Source organism: Trichomycterus rosablanca, chromosome 21 (genome assembly GCF_030014385.1).
Source record: "Trichomycterus rosablanca isolate fTriRos1 chromosome 21, fTriRos1.hap1, whole genome shotgun sequence".
NCBI lineage: Eukaryota > Metazoa > Chordata > Actinopteri > Siluriformes > Trichomycteridae > Trichomycterus > Trichomycterus rosablanca.
The window spans coordinates 21220565-21244500 of record NC_086008.1 but is presented as its reverse complement, the minus strand read 5'-3'; the positions used below and the strand labels follow the sequence as shown (position 1 = coordinate 21244500).

At 40.4% G+C, this 23936-nt stretch overlaps 2 protein-coding genes across 2 annotated transcripts; both read left to right on the top strand.

The window, feature by feature from the left end:
• On the top strand, positions 1–5837 carry vamp5 (vesicle-associated membrane protein 5). Its single transcript, XM_063017835.1, has 3 exons — positions 1–187; positions 3849–3992; positions 4611–5837. Exons 1-3 carry the CDS (start codon positions 140–142, stop codon positions 4791–4793), a joined length of 375 nt encoding a protein of 124 aa, XP_062873905.1. The 5' UTR covers positions 1–139; the 3' UTR covers positions 4794–5837.
• A 12873-nt stretch (positions 5838–18710) lies between these two features.
• On the top strand, positions 18711–23297 carry rnf181 (ring finger protein 181). Its single transcript, XM_063017576.1, has 6 exons — positions 18711–18771; positions 20143–20257; positions 20617–20750; positions 21206–21321; positions 21402–21476; positions 22784–23297. The coding sequence occupies exons 2-6, from the start codon at positions 20172–20174 to the stop codon at positions 22841–22843; spliced, it is 471 nt and encodes a 156-aa protein (XP_062873646.1). The 5' UTR covers positions 18711–18771; positions 20143–20171; the 3' UTR covers positions 22844–23297.
• The last annotated feature ends 639 nt before the right edge of the window (positions 23298–23936 follow it).

Below are 23936 nucleotides of genomic sequence, written 5' to 3'. Positions count from 1 at the left end.
AAGTGTTGCGACACTCAACAACTCTATACACACTTACACACAGCCAGTTCACAAACAGACACGAACACTAAAACCTATAAAACAGGGATATATACAGGGGACAGAGACCAGGACCAGAGGATTTACTGCTGTCATTTAAATGCCTCTTGAAAGCAGTGACCGCCACAAAGAGGCGAAGACAAAAATGGTAAGTTTCTGCACCCTTATTTTTAATCTGGGGGTCACCCCTGTCCTGTCAACACAGCAGTAGCCTTGTTATCAGTTTTAATTATATATAGAGTGGTGTTATATAGTAGTAATGCTATAGATCCGTTGTTTAGTGGTTGTTTTACTGTACTGTAGTATAGTGGTTGTACACTGTAGAAGGAGTTGTAGTGATGTATAGTGGTATAATGTAATAGTACTTATTATTACTAGCAGTGTGTAGTATTAGGTGTGTTGCAGTAGTATTTTAGTAGCATTTATTATATATTTTTAATATTGTTTTATAGCATAGTATTATAAAGGGAACATATTGTTATATAGTAGTAGTATATATATAGTAGTATAAGGTATTATTTGTTGTTATTGTATAGTATTAGTGTTAAATAGGAGTATGTCGTACTGATGTATTGTAGTATTATATAATATTTATTATTACTAGTAGTGTATAGTATTATTATAAGTAGTACATCTATAGCAGTAGTAGTAGTTATTATATTAATATATATATATATTTATATATATATATATATATATATATATATATATATATATATATATATATTAACATTGCTTTATAGTATTATACAGTGAACTTAGTGTTATAAAGTAGTAGTAATAGTATTATTAGGCATTATATGTTATTATTGAACAGTGTTTGTGTTATATAAGAGTATGTAGTAGTAATAATTTATAGTAGTATAGAGTAGTGGTATTATTTTATATTACTAGTATGGTATAGTAGTACTATTAGAAAGTAGCATGACATATTTATACTTGTCCATAACAGTTGTATTACATAGCAGTATAGTGTTATATAGTGGGAATGGTGTTGTACACTACATGGTAACACGTATGTTGTCACCCCTTGCGTTAATGAGGTCAGCTGTGAGCCACACCCACTGCTAACAGGTGTAGAAAAAATACATTTGATAAAATAAACAAACTTATGGCAACAAGTTTGGTGTTGTGGAATGAATACCTTATACTCATTAAACCCTTAAGGTCTTTATGGACATTGCTTTGTCAGTACTCGAAAATTAAAATGGGAACAGAAAACAAAGTGACAGGAAGGAAGGGTCAAAGTGGAAGTGCTGACCTGGGCACATCCTGTCATCTGCCTCATTGATTGGTTATCACTGGCTACTCTTAGTATCTTGTAGTCTTTGACAGTGGGATCAATGATATGTCCACCATTAGGGCATTTCGTCATAACTGGAATTTCTGCCCTGTCTACTAGTCTCAACATGTCTATGGACTCCATCAGAACAGTCAAGGAGTCATTGTTATCGCTTGATGGAGGTTAATACCCAGTCGACCTCCCCTCCCTCAAACACAGCTAACTGAGTTTGATGTGCGCCCCACCAGGCTGGTAGCCCCACCAAGACTCAAACCTAAGCAAGCGTATTAGATGCCAGGCCATCTGTCGAGTCCTTTTGGTTTAACATTGGGTGGGAACAAAGACTTGTCGGAGAAAGACGCTAGGTATGTACGCTAGGTTCTAACCAGTCTACAGTCGTCGGTCTACTGTCCACCGGTCGCCACTCAGACACCATGCCGGATGTCTTCCCATCATCAGACAGCTGATCTTCCACTGTATTGAAGCGTGCACTGAGGACTCGAGTGTCGCCTCAATGAACGTGCGATATCTTTCATGGCAATCTATCATTAAAATGTTAAAAGTAGTTTTCCGCAGAACCCACACCCTGCCATTTTCCTGTTTTGGTGCCCTTGTTTTTATGACAGGAAACATCCATCATTTCTGGTACAAAGGTGGTTAGACATTAAAATGTTGCTGGTTCCGTAGGATGTCTGTTTATCTCCTGGCTGTCAGTTTCCTGGCTTATAGTGTACAGTTGACGTCGGGGGTAAAGTGAGGGCGGTTATAAATATACACGCAGTAACCTAGATCATTATTCTGGTGGTCTAGAGACTTATGTTCTATCTGCTTCTAATTCTGACCATCCAGACAAGTCTCCTCTTAGTATAAGGTAACAGTTTGGGTTCATCTTTCCGACCGTGCCAAGAGACCACTGTTCCATGCACAGTGGTATGAATAGAACCAAACCAGCTATTTTATATGGGCAAACCATGTTTTCACAAACCCTGCCTCGTTCACATGAGCTCAGTCAAGCTGGGACGGGAAAAGGTCATCCCCAAATTGGTCACTACAAGTTGAAAGCATATAATTTAGTCCTATATCACTGATTTGATTCTTCTAGAAACAACAGGGACATTAGGGAGGGTGTCCGCATATATTTGACCATGAAGTACTTTCAGAACGCATAGATGTTGACATCATTCACTGGCCATTGAGGTCAGGTGTGCGGTGACTAATGCCTTTGTTTCGGGTTCCTGAACCAATTCGGTCCACCCAGAAAGCTCTTCGTTGGCATGGACGGTCTCTGCGCGGCTCGGACTATGTGGTGCTCAGCCGGAGACGGAGTGCAAAGTTCAGCACTCCGCTCTGAATTCCTGAACAGTCTCATTGTGGGGGGCATATAGCAGAACCTTCAACCCTTTCGTCCCCAGTGAGAGTGTTGTGTCCCTGTGGTCAGGCAAACGTCTCAGATTACTCCAGAGTCACTGTTGGCTACATGAACATGACCAACTATGGAAATGTCTTCACTAAATAGGCCGCACTGACACCACGACTCGTAGGGAAGTGTTCCGTTTAGTTCACAGCCTCAGTGAACCCGGAAAACCTTTCATCGTGATCTGTCGTTAAAGTGTTGAACTTGAGTTTTCTGTACCGCTCACACCCAGCCGTTTCCCGCTTCGACACCCATGTTATTATGCCAGGAAGCATCCATCATTTTTGTATGAAAGGCAGCTAGAAAAAAACAACAAACTCTTGTGTGTCCTTCGGGTATCGTGGTCAGCCTGGAGCTGGAGAGAAAGTCAAAAGCGGTCATTCCCCCTTTCAGCTGCTTCATGTTTGTCACTCTGAATTGCATTATCTTACACAAGGGCTTGTTTGTCTTCTGTTAAACACTTACACTCCATGGCTAAAAGTATGTGGACACTCGGCCATGAGTTTGTCCGTCCAAAACAATCAGGAAAAGCACTTAACTGGACTTTTTGGACAAGTAGAGACAGTTAAAGCTGGAACCAGAGCTGGGATCTCGAATACATCGTATCGAGTCTCGGCTCTGCCTGTCGGCTGGGCTGAGCAGCAACATGAACGACGATTGGCCTGTTGTTCAGATATGGGTGGGATTAAGCCAGATAGGGACTCTCTCATGGCTGGTGCAATTGCGATCTCTACTGGCTGATTTATGGTGCCTGCACAGAGATGAGAAAAGAGTGCTGTCAGGGTGTGTCTCTCCGTACACAGTGCTGATCCGCACTGCACTCGTCAAAGTGTGGGTGATAAGATGCATACGGCTGCTGCCCACGTGTCGGAGGGGGTGTGGGTTAGCTTCGTTCTCCTCAATCAGAGCGGGGATCGGCATTGGTAGAGAGAAAGAGTGACACAATCGGGCAATTGGACGCGCAAAAAGGGAGAAAAAGGGGAGAAAATGCACCCATCGTTTTGGAATAAGCCGTCCAACAGGTTAATGGTCAGGTGTCCTCATATTTAGTGTATGACCTTCCCGTCCCAGTTATATCCCAGTCCTGACGACACGTACTCTGTTTGCGTTCAGGAGAACGGGGGAGGCCGGCTGGAGCAGGCTCAGCAGGGAGTGGAGGAGGTTAAGATCATCATGATGGAGAACCTGAAGAGCGCCAGAGAGCGCGAGGGCAAACTGGGAGACCTGGAGAACAGAGCCGACCTGCTGCTGGAGAAGGTGAGTGATTCCGAACTGGTATTCCGTGGACAATCTTCGCAGGAAAGTGGAGCCTGTGTTAACTGCAACTTCATATTAATACTCATGGTTTTGAAACAGGACGTCCAACCAGCTCACAGTCAGGGGTCTGCTGTATCTTTTACATAAGGCAGGTCGTACCTTCTGGCTCGTATGTCTCTTACGTGCCATCGCAGAAGATTCCCACAGCCTTCTGGACGGAAATCAGGACGCCCTAGAAGGACACTGATTGTGTTTTCTAGTCCTCGGTGGACTGGCACTCGATAAACATTTCCAACATTCCAACATTTCCAAAGTCCGGAAATGTGACACTGGAGTCTATAAATATTGACGTGGGGTTTATGAGGAGTGTAAAATTAACATCCTGATCTTCAGCTGGAGGGGCTAATTTTAGAAAGCTGTTTCCTTTGTGATGAGATAAATGAAGCTCACTTGTTGTCCTGTGATAGTAAATAAACAAATTATTAGCTTAGAAGGGTAGTCCACACCTTCACATGGACTGTAGGTTAAGAACCTCTGGTATATACGCTCACCGGCCATGATTTTAGGTTCAAATGAACGTCCAAGTGATAATAGTTTTGTGTTTTCGTTTTTTTTCAGAGCAAGGTGTTTTCCAAGACTGCAACCCAAGTGAAGCACAAGAAGCAATGGGAGAACCTGAAGTGGAAGGTCATCTTGGTGGTCGTCTGCGTACTCGCTGTGATCGTAATCATCGGGATCAGTGTGCCGCTGTCCATTGGAAGTACAAAAAGTGATAATTCTGAGCATCCAGGAGACGGCTAGATTCGGGACCTGTCCTATTTTTGGATGTTAACATCCAGAGGTATAAGCTAGAGGTCTAGATGTCTGCACCCACGGTATGGTACCTATGGACATTTGCTGCTGTTTTTGCCTCTGAATGCTCAACAAGCTTATGTTAAGGTGTCCACATACTTGGAGCCATAATTTCTATCATATAAAACAATGATGTGCTCTTATGTGGTTCCCTACTGGTGAAATGGAACACCATTCTATTAAAAGAACTGGTTTAATGATGGTGGAGGTTTAGTTTAGTCCATTTTATAATGATCAAACCCCCTGACCTGTTGATGGGGGCATGGTCGTCCATAAAAGAGACTGTTTTCATTAGGACAGAAATGTTCCATCATTTCTCTTGTACCCTCTTACTGTAGGGGTCTAGTATTTAGGCCTGTACCGTTCTCTTGGTGTACAAGTGTCAATATAGTGAAGGTGGATGCTATCCAGCACTTGGTTTCTGGGAACCTGTGTTTAATTCTTAACTCTGGTCAGTGTCTGTTAAGGGTTTTCCAAGATATTCCCTCTTTCTAAAAACATACCAGAAGGTCTTGGAAGTGAGTACATTTGTGGGTGCGTCTTCTCCTTCGATGAATTGGCACCCTGTCCAAGTTTTGAGGGTAGGGGTCCGGACTCCCGACTCTAAAGGTGAATTAATGAACATTTTGGTTTTTAACTCACACCGGGCTCACATTGATCCAAAATTAAGGTCAGTCCAGCCTGGACGATCACACCACATGCCTGACAGGAAGCACCTGGACCTGTCCTGTTTTTCCACTCACTCATTCATGGATTTCCTGCCATTTGTCACTTGGGTTTAAATATATTACAAGGTATTTTCTCTAAGCCTGTATCAGTATGTCTGATCATCTGTTCAAACCTGTAGATTCATCTGACTTGTGATATTTCTGATGTTGTGTTCAATGCTGTAGATAAAAAAAAACCTTGTCGTTGCATTTTTCAGTTGCCACATGTGCCTGTAACAGAGTTTTAATTTGCCTTAGTGTACAAATAAAGATTTTTATCCACAGACTCTGTTGTCTTTTCGTTACATATACTAAAGAAATATCCTAATTCAAACACAACCACAACTAATGTGTATAACACCGATCACATTCAAGAAATTTACTTTGACTGTGTCTCAGTGCTCAAACTGAGCTCCATAAAGACACTGGGTGCATCCCAAAACACCAATGCTTGTGAGTCGGGCATGTTTAAGGATGTCTAATTTGTCTAAATGCTCTCAGAGGAATCGAGGAACGAGGAGGTATGAGGCATCTAGAGCGAGGATACATCAATGAAGCCTACGAGGAAATCTATTGCAGCCCAGAGTGTGACTTAGTCTATTAGTCGATTAGACATTCACCCTTGCCATCACCCTCAACGGCTGAAGTGCTTTTAGGTCTATGAGCATTTTATGTAACATTTAATTGTAGTTTATTATAATAATAATCATCATCATCCTAGTTTCAATAAAGCCACTTAATGAAACATGGTTTTGGAATGCGGTGTCGGACAAGCTCATGGTCAGGTGTCCATTTAATTTTGGCTATAAAGTGTGTAGAACTAGGCATTGGTGAATAAAAAGTTAAACCAATTAAAAACACAGCAGTGCACAGTGTTTATTAAACCTCCTGCCGGCTGGATGTTTTGGGTTGGTAGGCCGTCTCCAAGCAAACAGACACTGACGTCAATCAGCCGAGTTATTCAGGACTCGAACACTCCGGGATTAAAGTTAGACCTGATGGTCTATATTTAGGGGTCTGCAGTGACCATTGGATCCCAGACGGTTTGTTTAAATTGTTCAAAAACACAGAAGATAAAAAGCAAAACATTAAGGTTGTTCTCATTACCTGTGATGTGTAGCTGAAAGCTTCTTCAAAGTGCAGTTTTAAATGATACACACCTATTGGAAGGATAAACGTACAACAATATTGGTCATAGTATTAATTCTTGAGGTACCCCACATCTTTAGGTAGTTACAGAGGAAAATGCATTGACTGTTAGCCTTTGACAAACACTTAAAAATATGTCATTACTGCCCCCTTTTGGTCAACCAGGTACTTTATAGTTTATTACTTCATATGATATAAACAATCTGAAATTGGGCGTTTTAAAAACGTCAAACCATTTATTTTAAGAACTGAACACACACACCAATATGCTAATCAATATAGTTTTACAAATTGGCTATGTTTTCCTGCTCTCATTAGTACTTAGCATTTTAATATTTTTTTTGACAGAAATCAGATTTTCAGAAGATTAAACTGTTTTAATTAGCCAATTGTTATTTAAAGTACCTACCATAGCCTAGCTACCTAGCAGTAGCATTTTCAGAATCCTATATACAGTATATAGTCCACTGATTTACATTAATTTGAAGATGTGATAAGATGCACCACTGTAAGACTGAATTCATTACTTCCTACTGAACAGTTTTGCTTTACATAATATTTGATTTAATAATGTATTTAAAATAAACCACTATTTTTCCAAAATGTCCTCACTGAATTTTATACAAACTGCATTAAAAACTGTGGTTATCAGAACCCATCCATACAGGACAAATATTACATTACATATCATTCAGTTAAATAACTTTATAACGCTTTATTATGTCTATTCTGCACAAAGCTCTCTTCTGTACACAGCACGTCAATCTCCATCTACGGATGGTCGGACACCTCGTTTTGCACATGCGCACATCCGCACTGGACTCGAGACCGTTATTTTAACCAACCGTCTCTGCCTAGTTGTAATTTATCAAGTGTAATCCACATTACACACTACAACTCTTATACTGACACTTTTACCTTTTATTACATAATAAAAACTGATTTTATTCATAACTGTAATAGCATTTAAAGTATTCAGCATATTAATAACTTCAATAGCTTTTAAAATATTCATCACATTGCTCCAAAACAAGTTGTATTTTATCAAGTGTAACCCACATTACATACTACAACTCTTATACTGACACTTTTACCCTTTATTACATAATAAAAAAAAAATCTGAGAACATCAAGAAAACTGGAGAAAATAACGTTGAGGGAACATTCCAATGCAACGTTCCCACAACCAAAATGGAACGTTTGCTGAACGTTCTCAGAACGTAATTTTGTTAGCTGTGTTCTTGCTCTCATTAGTACTTAGTATTTTAATATAAAAAAATTTTTTACAGGAACCAGATTTTCAGAAGTTTAATCTGTGTTTTAATTAGCCAATTGTTATTTAAAGTACCTACCATAGTCTAGCTACCTAGCACTAGCATTTTCAAAATCCTGTCTAGTTACCTTAAGTTGGTCAACTAACTAGCATTAGCATTAGAGTCCTTCTGTATTGATTCTAATGACATGATCCTAATTACTATCTATTATGTTCTTTTCAGTTAATATTTATGTAAACTATGTTTGTTAAACTTCATCTCCATGTTACAAGTTAAAATAATTAACCAAAGAATAAAAAAGGTACTATTATATTCTGTTCCTTAAAGGGAAACTCACCCAGTGAGCCATAATATAAAAGGACCTAATACTGATCCGATTCATTGGCCAAAGGTAGAAACCCCCACAGACAGGTCGCTAGTCCCCAACACACACTTGTGGGTAGAAACCGGAGCACCCGGAGCAAACCAAGACAGACAAAAAGAGAACATGCGGACCAGGGAATTTAACCCAGTGCATTTTAAAATAATTACTATAATAATCAGAATAAGACTAATAAAACAATAATTATTATAAATTCAACAGGACCTGCAATTGTAGGTCCATTTTGATTATTCTAGTGCATTACTGTTTTATATGACTGTCTATTAACATTTGTTCTATATTATAGTTGTGTGTTGATTTTTAAATAGCTGATCTTGTGGGGAAAGCACCGCAGTTAGGCACCCTGTACAACAGGGTATAACCAAAAGAGAATTATCCGTTACATGCCCCAGGGTGTTTGGGGCGAGGACAACACCTTCGTGTATAAAACGGAGATTAACCTGCTACACACGTTTTTCTTTTAAACAAATGCATAAATAAATAGTGAGGTCCCAACAACAAGACTTTGAGATGGAAAAAACACTACATATTCTTCAAAGAGTTCCACAAGTATAAATGTTTTCCAAAGTCTGATTAGCCCTGAGTATAAAACTACCACCACCATGCTTCAGTTGGTACAGTGTTATGTAAAAATGTCCAATGTTTTGTGTGTGTGTGTGTGTGTGTGTGTGTGTCTTCAAATATACTTTTGGTCACTGTGATCAAATAACACACATAACCACAAACCCTCCTCAATTCGCCTGCTTCATGTGATCAGCAACCAGCTTTTCAGCTTTTGGATCTCAATCTGGCAACCCAAATGGGCGTTAGAGCTGAGCAATCCTGGTTCTTCAGGAGGGGATTTTTTCAGCAGTTCAGAATGTTTGAAAATCAGTGGGAGAGACCAGCACAGTGAGAGAGAGAAGCAAACATGGTAAGTGTTTTACTCTCTTATTTCTTATATTCATAAGCATGTGGATATTTGTGCAACGTTGTTATAATAGATTATTTACCAGTTTATTAATTATTTAATTAATTAATGTTCCACATTTGTGTTACAAACTAAATGCAATAAGAAAAAGACACCCCTGCTCATTGGGTCAACATTATTTAATGGTTTGCAAATTTATTTAACCTTCATTTACCAGTACAGAGACCTCATTGTTTTTGAATACATGCACTCATTCTGAATTTCCAAAGAGTTGGGACAGGGGCTTGTTTATTCCTGTGTTACATCATGCAGACAACATTCTGTAATAACTTGGGACCTGAGGACTCAATGTTTGTAGTTTTGAAAGTGGAATTTTCTTACTCTTGCTTGATTTATTCCTTCTTCTGCTCAAAAGTCCAGGATCTCCGTTGGGTTTCACACATTTTCAAAAGGACACAGGGTTGGAATGAAGGCTGTCCAGTTTAGCTTGAGTCCAGATGAGTTGGTGGACGTTGTTGATATGGCTTACGGTGGCTTTGTGGTTATATTCAATACTAAAGCATGTTAGTTTCTGATGCCATGCCGTCTGAAAGATTGAGGGTGACAGATACTCAACATCAGTTTTTGTCCTTGCCCTTAATGCACAGAGATTTCTTCAAATTCTCTAAATCTTTTGATAATGTTATGTACTGTAAATGGTTGAATCCCCAAATTACTTGCAGTCATGTTGTAAAACCACTGATAACCAAGAAAAACATCAGTACTTAGCATCACATTTCTCATGTCCTCTTAACTGATTCTCTCTCTTTATGTAACCTCGTTTCTCATTGCATCTCTTGGTGTCTAGATAAACGGACCTAATCGTCTGCAGCTGGTTCAGCAGGACTTGGAGGAGGTTCGAAACATCGTACATAAAAATGTGATGAAGGTGGACCGGCGCAGTGACGAACTGGATTCACTGTTAGAGCGGGGTGAAAAGCTGGAGAGCTGTGTAAATACCATTTTTTAAAATCTCTTTTCATGATACACACATTGTTGAGAAATTTTATTCTCCATTCTGAGCACCGAAATGAGAAATAAGGAAGCAGTAAGTCAAAACAATACTTCTGACTCTCTGAAACTCAACATATTACATATTACACATATTGCACCTGGTTTGGTGCCTGAAAGTCATCTTGAGATGCTAAATTGTATTTATGAAGCCCTCAAAAAGCAGAATAAATTCCCAGAATAGAACTAAAGTGCTAAGTGACAGATGAATGAACTGGACTCAGTTCGGTCCGGTCAGGACTGAAAGAATCTGATTGAGTTTAACTGTAAATGTCCACCTCTGTGGATCGGTTAGCACTGAAGCCTGTGCATTTTGTGGATATCAGAAATCCATAAATGCAATATAAAGTTAATAAATGGCTAATAAATAAAGAGGAGACCACATTAGGTCCTATCTAGACTCAAAGTTTAATATGTTAGGAGTTGCTTGTGTGTCTGTCTGCTCAATCTAACACGGGATGCTGTTAGCATGCTAAGCTAACCAAGAGTTAACGATAAAAATTACCACAAAATACAGGATATTTAATAATAAATCCAAAATACTGTCTGCCTTTTTCTCCTTTAGGTGGAAGCAATAGACTTCTGTAGACAATAGACTTCTGTAGAAATCTCTTATCGTGGGCAAATTTTGTAAAGAAACGTTTAATTGGTAAGATTAGCTCAGTGTTGCTCTGTATTGCTCAGTTTTATTAATGGAACAATACAACGTAATACTTCAATATTATTTTAATATATATGAAATATCTACTATTTATTTAACATTTAAGATAAAGCATATAACGTAAAACCACAAAACCAGAAAATAAATGCATAAATTCATATTTGGTGCTTTTGTAGGTTATTAATGATTAATTATTAGAGTTGTTTGGCGAATTTGTCATCATTCAGGCTTTAAAGAATCAATTGTTTATCTACTGTAAACCGGCCAGCCCTGAAATTTCACAGAAGCTAAAAAACGATGTTGAAACGAACATGGTTATGTACAAGGTTTTAAAGCAGTCATAGGAGTCTAGGACTCCTCTGAACCATAGAGGGAGCCAATGTGTAGGCCTGGCCCTTGTATTTAGCACGCCAATGTCAAGATGGAACTTCTGAAGATACAGTAGAAAAGGAAAACGTTAGACAACCATCCATCTCAAGGTGATTTTAGATGGTAGAATTTTAATATCAAGCTTGTACCTGGTCCTAGTTTAACAATAAAACAAACAGTATTAATATTAATTAACGATGTTAATAAATGAAAGGTTGAAGAACTACAGTCAGGATGAACAATACCTGCATAGTCACAAATGTGGTGCCCTGTGTTTCTGTTTTTTTAGAGCAAGATGTTTGTCAAGACTACAAGGAAACTGAGAGAAAACATGAGAGACGGGACCCAGGCGTTATCTGATAGACTGGACAGGAAGACGAAGATCATTTTGACAATTATTGCTATTGTGCTGATCATCGTAATCGTTGTGTTTACACTTGTGTTCACTTTTACAAGCTGGAAATCTACTTCACAGTCTGCACTTTTATAAGCGGTTATTAATGTTTAAATCTCTCTATTGGATCACCAAAGCACTCTTGTATGATTTATTTTTACGTTGTTTTGAATCATAATTTACCAAATTGTCAGTGAGCGTATGCTGATGACATTTTACTGTATGATTTACTGTATGATTTACTGTATGATTAGGTGTCCATACATTAATTATGTGTATGTTCAAATCAATTTCTGTATACTTTTGAGGTACAAATAAGAATAATAGTAGTAATAATAATAAATTTGATATTTTGCTTATTATTTTGTCTCGTCATTCCTGTAGTTCCTAGCTTCTTTAGTTTCATAAAGCTGGTGAAGTATCATCTGAATCAAAAGCACCTTTTGGATTTGGTTCAAGAAAAGTGGGAACTAAAAAGGACCTTCCTTTAACCGTCGCCTCAAATAAAGCCTATTTATTCTATTGGTGTGGCCTAAACACCTGACCAGAAGCTTGTTAGGCATCCCATTTCTGAACCATGGGCATTATGATGGAGTTGACCAATATTTGTTGCTGTGAAAGCCACCACTCCTCTGGGAAGCTTTTCCACAAGATTTTTAAGTGTGACTGTGGGAATCTGTGCCTTTTCAGTCACAATTAAATTACAATTTATCCCTAAGGTGTTTAATAGGGTTGATGTCAGGGCTCCTGGCATTCCACTGGAGTTGTCTGTCAGCAAACTCGTCATTAGGAAGGGGTGTCCACATACTTTTGTTAATATGGTGAATTTATTAGTGTAGAGAAAAGAACTCTAGCATGACACAGATTAATAAATATTAGGTACTTTGTTTCACACTGGCAAAGGTTTTCCAGGGGGCCACTTTCACTATTGTATCTACTGGTTTTACTTCTGTGTGGGAAAGATTGTGTGGTTTTGTAGCTTTCGAGTGCTCATGTCCTAGCATGTCGTCAGCGTCTTTTCTCCATGTGATTCCCTTATTGCTTAATCCCAAACCTAGTTTTATATAGGCATTTATAAATGTATAAATGTATTTTTGTAAAAATTAAGCTCATGGCCAGGTGTCTACATACTTTAACGTACTGTAACGTATCAAATATATTAAAATACTTTCACTTTCTGTTTCTCTCTCTCTGCTAAGGTGGGAAAACCCCAAGGGCAGTTCCACTGTTTGTAACTGACTATTCCATTATTCTAGGTGGTGCTGCCCAATGCCCAACCATGGCATTTTTTAAACCTCATGAAAGAATACGGCATTGTGGTTGGACCTGGCATTTCTGGTTTGGATCTTGGCACGCTTGCTGCTGTGCATGAGTGCAGGCAGACAAGCCTCATATCACAGTAATCACAGTGATACACCATGTGCATTATGTAATTAATCATATAAAATCAGTTTTATTGATTCAACCTAGTGGCAATATTTGAAGGAAGGTCCTTTATTGTTCCAGCGTGGTCCATAAAGGCATGGTTGATGACACCACAAATTAGTAACATTAGTTTGTTTGTTTATTAGTATTTTAACGTCATGTTTCACACTCCGGTTACATTCATGACAGGAACGGTCATTACTCATTACACAAAATTCATCAGTTCACACGTTTATATCAAACACAATCAAGGACAATTTTGTACCTCTAGTTCACCACACTCAGACATGGGAAGAACATGCAAACTCCACACCGAAAGTGCTGCCCCTAATAACATTAGTACTTCTTGCTTTTTTTGAGACATCTACGATAGGAAATCCTAGCTTTTTGCAGCATTATGGTTCACTTTTGACCCACTGTCCTGCAACTGGTGCTTTTCTTTGAATAAATGGTTAAAACTCATGTAGTTTTTCAAAAATCTACACACAGCATCTCAGACTGTTCATTTGTTGAGGAAGAATGGTCAGTGGTGTAATTTAGCTTCATGGCATGGCCTTCAGGTTCCTCTTTACTGATATGATTAGCTACAGCTAATGACTTAATGAAGTTAGTTTGACTTCCTCTGTTAAACAGTACAAGGAACAAGAGTTTTTTTTGGAAGTGGTGGGTTAAGAGCAAATTAATTGGGCAAGTAACTGACCAAGGGCTGAAAGAAAACCCAAATTGTCAACTTTTGCTAAGAGAAAATGTCCAAATTCTACAAAAAAAACCCCAACAAACACTTTAGAGAAGAACAGTCGCCGTAATTGTGTATATGTGCATGTAAACACAAAATTCGTGTTTTGAGGGTTTTCTTCATCTTATGTATGAATAATTACTATTTATTGGTTTTGATACAGTTCAACCAGCCATCATATGCTAAAATATGTCACTTTCAAAATAGAGTTTGGATACTCATGGTGTAAAGGAAATACTTGCATGATAGTGTAGATCTGGCAACCCTAGATTAGGGCACGTCTCAAAAACACATGCAAAGAGTGTCTATTAAAAACCCCAACACACAACCTCTCAGCTCATTCGACTGTCAGAAAGTTCAGAGATACTTAAAGACTTAAAACACACAGAAAACTAAGATTCATCAGCAGGATCTGAGCTGCTTTTTTGTTTGTTTTGGGAGGAATTTTCATTTCATTTTACAAAGGAAAAAAAATTTTTTTTGAAGCTTCTACTGACAAGTTAAAACACGGTAAGATGGGTGTTAGATGTACTCATGTTTGTTTTTTTATCTCTCATTTCCTGTGCTCTGCAGTAGAGGAGCAGATGAAGCTTCATGTAGTTTCATCTAAAAGCTGCTGTTGAAGAAGGATGCTCTTGTGTTTTGCACTAAAGCTTGCTTCACTGTGGTCAGTGTAAGCCATGCACATTACAGCAGCTTCTGACCTATAGCAGACCTGTTTTAGGTGGCTCTTGGACTGTCTTGTTTGGGTTTTCTTCTCAGCCTTGTAAAATATGGAGTAATAGAAGGATGGGGGTCCCTGCTGAGTCTGGTTAATCTCCAGGTTTCTTCCTGTATTTCTAAGGGAGATTCTCCTCACCACTTTCGCCCTTGGCTTGCTCGACAAGGGTTTTTGGTCTGTCGGTTTGTTTCGGATAAATAAATGTGTTCCTTTTATGTGACAGTTGCAGAAATGATTGAAAGAAAAAAAAACTTGACCAGCACCTTTGTATTTTTAGTCTTCTATAGTCAAAACCTATTTTCTGGACCAGGTATATTTTAAACGGAGTAAACGCTGCTTCCGTCAAAACAGAACGAAAGCAAAGAGCTTCATGTAAATGTGGTTAAAACAGGAAGCTCAACAAGCACACTTGAAGTACCGTGGTACGTTTTTTGATGCAAACTAATTTTGCCCGTCTTAAATGTTGCCTTCAAAATATCTCTGATTAGGACTGATCGAAAAGTAAAAGTAAAACTAATTACTCCTTATTGTGCGTATTAAATAGGTGTTGGTTGAGATTCCTTCGAGTAAACTACAGTTAGCTTAGGAATGAAGTTATTCAACATACTAAAAAAATTACACCCACATTACTTAAGAATTCATGCTGTCACTTTCAATGCCTGTCATAAACATATAAACATAATATAAACCTAAACATATCAGTCTGGAAAGGGTTAAAAAGCCTTTTATCTAAGGCTTTAGGACTTTACTGAACCACACTGAGAGCTGTTATCTCTAAATGTCAGAGCACAAAATACGTGACAAGAAGTGTGATTGTCTTTCTGGTCTAGACTAATTTCCGACTAATTTGTTTTTTTCTTGTTTGCATTCAGATGAATGAACAAAGCAAGCTGCAGAACCTCCAGCAGAATGCTGAGGAGGTTAAGGTCATCATGCAGGGCAACATGGACAAGGTAGAGGAACGTGGGGAGAAACTGGAGGACTTGGAAGAAAGAGCCCAAGAGCTCGAGGAGAAAGTAAATGCGATGGTTTATTTTAATCGCTTCCTGTCTTGAGTTACATAGACCTTAGCTTATATGGACACAGAGAAGTTATTATCAGATTCATAATTTGGTGGATATATGTATAATTTTGTAACTTGGTAAATAAGCTTAAATTATTAAAATTATTGAATGCAGGTTTAATTATGAGCCAAACTATATCATCCAACATTAGTTCCTCACAAATTCTCTTTTGATTAAATATGCCCATATGAGTGGAGGCTGTTAAAGCCTGAAAGAGGTGCCAACTCCATATTAATGCTGACTATTTTGAAATAGGACATCCAGCCCACTCATGGTCAGGTGTACGTTTGAACATAAAGTGTGTGTGTCAGTTTTTATTTATACAAGCTTTTTATTAAAAACTGACTAAATGGTTCAGTGTGACCCTGACCTCAACCCTATTAAACAGGCTTAGGTTGAAATGGGACACCAATTGCCAGCCAAATCTTCTGGTCCAGCACCAGTGTCTGACCACACAATTGGCATCTTGAGGAAAATCTTTCCAGAAGAAAATAATGTCTAGAATTTTTAAACATGCTTACGGTCAGGTGGTTGTGTACTTTTGGCCACACAGTGTACAACATACAGCTTACTACAAATCGATTCAACTCCTACAGAATGTCTAATATCGTACTGAAATGTGAAAACTAAGTGTGAATGTGTCTTTTATTTTAGAGTAAACTATTTGCCAAGACAGCTAAGAAAGTGGAACAAAAACATCAACAAGCAACATGCAACAAGCTGAAGTGGAAAATCCTCGGAGCCATGGCCGGATTTCTCTTGGTCCTGGTTATAATTCTCTCCATCGTTTTAAGCAGGAAAGAAGATAACGAAAGCACTGGGAAAAACTGATGGACCAATGATGCTCAGAAGATAATGTGAGGTTGTACACTATATTGCCAAAAGTATTCGCTTGCCTGCCTTCACACACATATAAACTTACCATATAGAAGCACTTTGTAGTTCTACAATTACTGACTGTAGTCCATCTGTTTCTCTACATACTTTTTAACCTGCTTTCACCCTGTTCTTCAATGGTCAGGACCCCACAGGACCCCCACAGAGCAGGTATTATTTAGGTGGTGGATGATTCTCAGCACTGCAGTGACACTGACATGGTGGTGGTGTGTTAGTGTGTGTTGTGCTGGTATGACTGTATCAGACACAGCAGTGCTGCTGGAGTTTTTAAACACTGTGTCCACCCACTGTCCACTCTATTAGACACTCCTACCTAGTCGGTCCACCTTGTAGATGTAAAGTCAGAGACGATCGCTCATCTATTGCTGCTGTTTGAGTCGGTCATCTTCTAGACCTTCATCAGTGGTCACTGGACGCTGCCCATGGGGTGCTGTTGGCTGGGTATTTTTGGTTGGTGGATGATTCTCAGTCCAGCAGTGACAGTGAGGTGTTTAAAAACTCATACCAGCTCATACCAGCACAACACACACTAACACACACACACTAACACACCACCACCATGTCAGTGTCACTGCAGTGCTGAGAATCATCCACCACCTAAATAATACCTGCTCTGTGGTGGTCCTGTGGGGGTCCTGACCATTGAAGAACAGGGTGAAAGCAGGTTAAAAAGTATTTAGAGAAACAGATGGACTACAGTCAGTAATTGTAGAACTACAAAGTGCTTCTATATGGTAAGTTTTTCAGGATGTTCAAGTTCAACTCAAGTTCATACGCATGCGTAGGCAGGCGAGTGAATACTTTTGGCAATATAGTGTAGAAGTTTGGACAAGTCTGCAAATTTTAGTGCACAATTTCTATTCATTTGCTGTACAACAAGGTACGGGTTGTCCCAACACATGTACATACTCATTTCTCACTTATTGATTAGAACTACTACAACTCCCACAATGCACGGTGCTTCTGATGCTCTGTCCACTAACAAATTTGACTTGCGATGACATTACCAAGAGTCAAAATTCTGTCTAAATAGAAGCTGAATGTAAATATAATGTGTATTAAATTGTTGTTTCTTTTCTAGTCAGAAATATTTTGCTCATGAGGACAGTCTGTGCCAGAACCTGTGACATCACTGGTCCAAGCTTTTAAACTGTACTGATGTAAAATAGCCACATGTGACTGTTACCCTTAAAACTCAGGAATTGAGCCTTTTAGTGAAAGTTTGATGTGATTTGTTGTTGTTAAAATGTGTTTGTATTTCTGCACCAATGAAACTGTACTTGTAGATACTTGCTGCTTTTTATGTCTTATTATTTTTTTAAATAAAATAAATAATGGAAAAAAACGGTGAATTTGGTTTATAATATTTCCCAACCCTAAAGTGTTCATCAGTGGGACTGAAGTAAAGATTTGTGTGGGAGTGTTCTGTCCAGGACCTTACTATCGTTTACATTAACTAGACTGTTTGGTTTTTCAGTTTATCATGGACTCAGGGATGTAACCACTACCAGTTTACACTTGGTGTCTGTACCTGAATGGAGGTATGAGTATGTGGTGCCAAAGAACTGGACTGGTGTTGTGTCCCGCCCTGCATCCAGGGTTCCTAAGTGGCTCCAGATCAACCAGGACCCTGATCAGGACAAAGAGGCTACTAAAAAAGAATTCATAACATTAACAATAAATACCATTTCCCTCTATTTGTAAGTAAATGAGTGACAGAATAAATGAGTGGGAGATCCTGCCATGGATTGGAGCCCTTGCTTTGCGGCCAGTGTTTCTAGATGGCTCCGGACCCAGTACGACCCTGATCAGCACGAATTTGTTCTTATAAATAAGTAAATTTATTAATAAAATGACGTATAAATAAACGAACATTGCCACTAAGAGAGAGTAAGTACATAAACAGCATGAGTGTGTGATGCACTACGATGTCCCGGAGCCATCGCGACCCTGACCAGGCCGAATTGTTTAACTATTTACACCGGAGAGGTTATTTAGTTTCTATTCGGTCAGTGGTTGTATCCCAAACAGCTTGCGTTTTCAGCTAGAGTGCACTTGTGTAGATCGCTAAGCTGGTGTTATATACACTATGTAGTGCACTTCTGTAGGGAGTAAGGAGCGGTTTGAGATTAGACCGCTTTGTGACGAGAGTGCACTAACAGCGCTGCTTTTAACAGTTCAGAAGCAGGTAAGACACCAGTAAAGCTCGTTTTATCTTTGTTTTTTACATTATATTTTCGACATGAACGATACTTATTAATATAATTAATTGAAACATTAAATATTTCACTCACTTTAGAGCGTTTTGTGTGGTTGTAGCTGTTAGCTGGCTAGTTCTGAATAGTCACTGAAGCTAAGTTGCTAACTGTCATTATTCTGGAATATACTGTCCTACTGACGTGAGGAAAAGTTTGAACAGTTTTATTAAATTCTATGTTTTCTTTTAAGTTTGTTAGTGAAATTGAGGTAAAATATTATATGAAGCAAACAAACTGCTTAATTTCATATATATATATTTATATATATATACATGTATAGTTTTTGATTATTGTGAAATTAGACATTGGGGAAAATAAAACACACAAAATGACGTATGAACATCATGGCATATTTAATATTTTATTTTTATGTTATATTTAGCAAATAAACAGAAATTGTGCACCAAAAATAAACACAAAGTGCCATATTATATTGTGTCCATTTTATCAGCTCCACTTACCATATAGAAGCACTTTGTAGTTCTACAATTACTGACTGTAGTCCATCTGTTTCTCTGCATGCTTTGTTACCCCCTTTCATGCTGTTCTTCAATGGTCAGGACCCCCACAGGACCACCACAGAGCAGGTATTATTTAGGTGGTGGATGATTCTCAGCACTGCAGTGACACTGACATGGTGGTGGTGTGTTAGTGTGTGTTAAACACCGTGTCCACTCACTGTCCACTCTATCAGACACTCCTACCTAGTCGGTCCACCTTGTAGATGTAAAGTCGGAGACGATCGCTCATCTATTGCTGCTGTTTGAGTCGGTCATCTTCTAGACCTTCATCAGTGGTCACAGGACGCTGCCCACGGGGCGCTGTTGGCTGGATATTTTTGGTTGGTGGACGATTCTCAGTCCAGCAGTTACAGTAAGGTGTTTAAAAACTCAACTCATACCAGCACAACACACACTAACACACCACCACCATGTCAGTGTCACTGCAGTGCTGAGAATCATCCACCACCTAAATAATACCTGCTCTGTGGGGGTCCTGACCATTGAAGAACAGCATGAAAGGAGCTAACAAAGCATGTAGAGAAACAGATGGACTACAGTCAGTAATTGTAGAACTACAAAGTGCTTCTATATGGTAAGTGGAGCTGATAACATGGACTGTGAGTGTTTCTTTTTATTATTGAAAAACGTTGTATTGAATTTAAGAAAAAATGCTAAATAAAAGCGTTTTCACTAGAGGTCTCAGACTTTTGGCCCCCACTCTATAAAGGGACTCTAGAAAATATTAGTTACTGGGTTGAACAAGTGCAGATTAATTTTATTCCTCTTGTGTTTTCACAGCAGGTCACATCTGCAGTCCTCCCGGCAGGATGAGCTCGTACTTCGATGAACACGACTGTGAGCCCACAGATCCCGAGGAGCAGTACAGACAGAATGCGCTGCTCGAGCTGGCCAGGTTCCGTTTCTCTGCTTGTGTAATGTTTTTTATCTACCGGCACTGAGAGCGCACTGACAATTACAGCCATAATTAGTATTAAAATAGTGTAGCATTATAGCATTAGCCTATTTTTTCATATAATATATCATATTTGTATCTTATTTTTTTGTAGTGATGTCTTTTACCTTACGGCACTTTGAGATTTGTACCAGATGTAAAGTGCGTTACAAATGTTTAAATGTATTATTAATGTTATTATTATTATATCAGCCAGCCAACTAGACGGCCTCAGTATGTTTGTGGGACGTCACCCTGAAGATAGAAGTGACGTAGAAGCTAACGACTCCCTTGTTGATTGTTTTTTTTTTTGGCTCCAGGTCTTTGATGCAGGGTTTGGACGTGGATTTTGGATTCCCGGACGCTCCCGAGTGGGATCAGCGTCTCCCCCCACCTGCGGCCAAGGTTTCTGTGCAGGGTCTTCAGCTGGTCGTGATATCCCCACAGCAAGCAGGTAAAGTCCGGTTCTCCTCCACTGACCCATCGGGACGCGCTCGGGCACGTGCAGTAATTAATGATTAATGATAACGTGAACTTTGTGGGTTTACAATTACTGACTGCGATGCTGTGCGATGACCAGATGAGGATTGACTGGTGCTAGCGGGTGCAGCAGTGTTGTTGGGGTTGTTAAACACCTTTGTATCAAGAATGGTCCACCACCTTAACCAAAAAATATCTGCTCAGTGAGGCTCCTATAGGGGTTCCTTTCAATTAATATATGGGGTACAGCCTACAGAGCAACAAGGGCGCTACAGACAGTAATTGTTTACCCACAGAGGGCATCTGGACATAACCAATGCCCAGTATTTTCACAGATTGATCAAGCTTATGGTCAGGTGTCCACAAACCTTAGCCAGTACAGCCTGTGTGTTGCTTCATGACCCAGTTTGACGCGCTCCGCTCCCCCAGATAAAGGTCTGAAGTGTCCCGTCTGCCTGCTGGAGTTCGAGGAACAGGAGACGGTTCGAGAGATGCCCTGCAAACACCTCTTCCACTCCGGCTGCATCCTGCCCTGGCTCGGCAAGGTGAGCGTCCCATCATCAGGCGATCGTTCCGATACGTCGCGAAACGCGTCCGACTAACCAACCGCTTTCCGTTCTTGCAGACCAACTCGTGTCCGCTGTGCCGCTTCGAACTGGTCACCGACGACCCCGAATACGAGGAGTTCAAAAAAGACAAGGTATACACCACATGTCCAAAAGTATATGGACACCCTTTTAATGATTGTTTACATTAAAACCACCTCCTTGTTTCTACACTCACTGTCCACTTACCATATAGAAGCACTTTGTAGTTCTACAATTACTGACTGTAGTCCATCTGTTTCTCTGCATGCTTTGTTAGCCCCCTTTCGTGCTGTTCTTCAATGGTCAGGACCCCCACAGGACCACCACAGAGCAGGTATTATTTAGGTGGTGGATGATTCTCAGCACTGCAGTGAGACTGACATGGTGGTGGTGTGTTAGTGTGTGTTGTGCTGGTATGAGTGGAGGTTTTAAAAACCGTGTCCACTCACTGTCCACTCTATTAGACACTCCTACCTAGTCGGTCCACCTCGTAGATGTAAAGTCAGAGACGGTCGCTCATCTATTGCTGCTGTTTGAGTCGCTCATCTTCTAGACCTTCATCAGTGGTCACAGGACGGTGGACGATTCTCAGTCCAGCAGTGACAGTGAGGTGTTTAAAAACTCCAGCAGCGCCGCTGTGTCTGATCCACTCATACCAGCACAACACACACTAACACACCACCACCATGTCAGTGCCACTGCAGTGCTGAGAATGATCCACCACCTAAATAATACCTGCTCTGTGGTGGTCCTGACCATTGAAGAACAGGGTGAAAGCAGGTTAAAAAGCATGCAGAGAAACAGATGGACTACAGTCAGTAATTGTAGAACTACAAAGTTCTTCTATATGGTAAGTGGAGCTGATAAAATGGACAGTGAGGGTACATGGCTGTACATAGACCTTAATACCTACATTTGGGGTGAATCGGAATGCAGATTGCTAGCCGGGCCTTCTCTCAGATTCCTGAATGTGCACTCTAAAATGTTTTGGAAAGCCTTTCTAGAGAGCGGAGGCTGTTATAGCTGCAAAAGGGGCGGGGCAAGGCCTGGAAATCCATCCAATCACAGTTAAATATGACACGTGACCGACTGATGGAACCGTGCTGGTTATCAAAGCAAGCAGATGGAAGTAAAATATGGTGCCTCACACTGGCATGGGCCTCGTGGACCTGGGTTTGATCCTCACTCCAGGCCCCCCATTCTCCTTCTGCTTATTTGAACAGAAGGAGTGGTGTGGCGTAATGCTAAGGGCCGAGAGCCTCTTCAGTTCCGAGGGTTCGAATCCCAAATACATCCCGGCAGGTTGTCGGTGCGCTCTCGGTGCCGGTCCCAAGCCCGGGTGCACAGGAGGGCTGCGTCAGGAAGGGCATCCAGCATGAATCGTTCATTCAGTAATATGTGCGGTGGTGTGTGTGCGCAGGACCGGAGGAGGCAGAGGGAACATCGTCTGGAGGATCTCCACGGAGCCATGTACACATGACCCCACACACACACACACACACACTTTATATATGCAGGGATTTAATAATATGGACCAGGTTATGAAATCTACTTGAATCTAGTTTGATATTTAAACGTGTGTAGGTTATGTTTGCACTACGAGTCGTTTCGTGTGTCGAATACCGGAGTTTTACTGTCCTGCGTGGATAAAAAAAATGCTTTTATATTAACAGAACATTTAAATACGTTAAAGGACTTTATTAGGAACACACGCACTGTTAGTACTGGACTGGTTGTGTATCAGTGGGCACTTTCTGTTCAGAAATCCCAACAACACTGCTGCACCTGCTTCCAAACATCTGTTCCGACGAGGGATGGAGGGGCAAGGCTTACAGGGCAACAGATGGGCTACAGTCAGTCATTGTTTTCTGTATCTGTACACAGTCCTTGGGTTCCTTAAACAGTGCGTATGAATAAAATTATATTATCATTCATCCATCGTCTGTATTACCACACACACACACACACACACACTCACATTTAGGGCAATTTAGTAGCTTCAGTGGGCGGCACGGTGGCTCGGTGGGCGGCACAGTCGCCTCACAGCAAGAAGGTCCTGGGTTCGATCCCCAGGCGGGGCGGTCCGGGTCCTTTCTGTGTGGAGTTTGCATGTTCTCCCCTGTGTGGGTTTCAGGTTAATTGGAGACACCGAATTGCCCTATAGGTGAATGTGTGTGTGTATGAGCGTGTGTGTGTGTGTGTGCTTTGCGATGGACTGGCGCCCCATCCAGGGTGTTACTGTGTGCCTTGCGCCCATTGAAAATCTGGGATAGGCTCCAGTACCACCCCGCGACCCTGATTGGATAAGCAGTTAAGACAGTGAGTGAGTGAGTGAATTGCCCTATAGGTGAATGTGTGTGTGATGGACTGGAGCCCCGTCCAGAGTGTTACTGTGTACCTTGCGCCCATTGAAAAGCTGGGATAGGCTCCAGCAACCCCCGCGACCCTGATTGGATGAGAGGTTAAGACAGTGAGTGAGTGAATAGCCTCAGCTTTGACTGCGGGATGAAACCGGAGCTCCTGGAAACCGCAGGAAAAAGGGAATCAAACCCAAGCCCTTCTTGCTGTAAGGT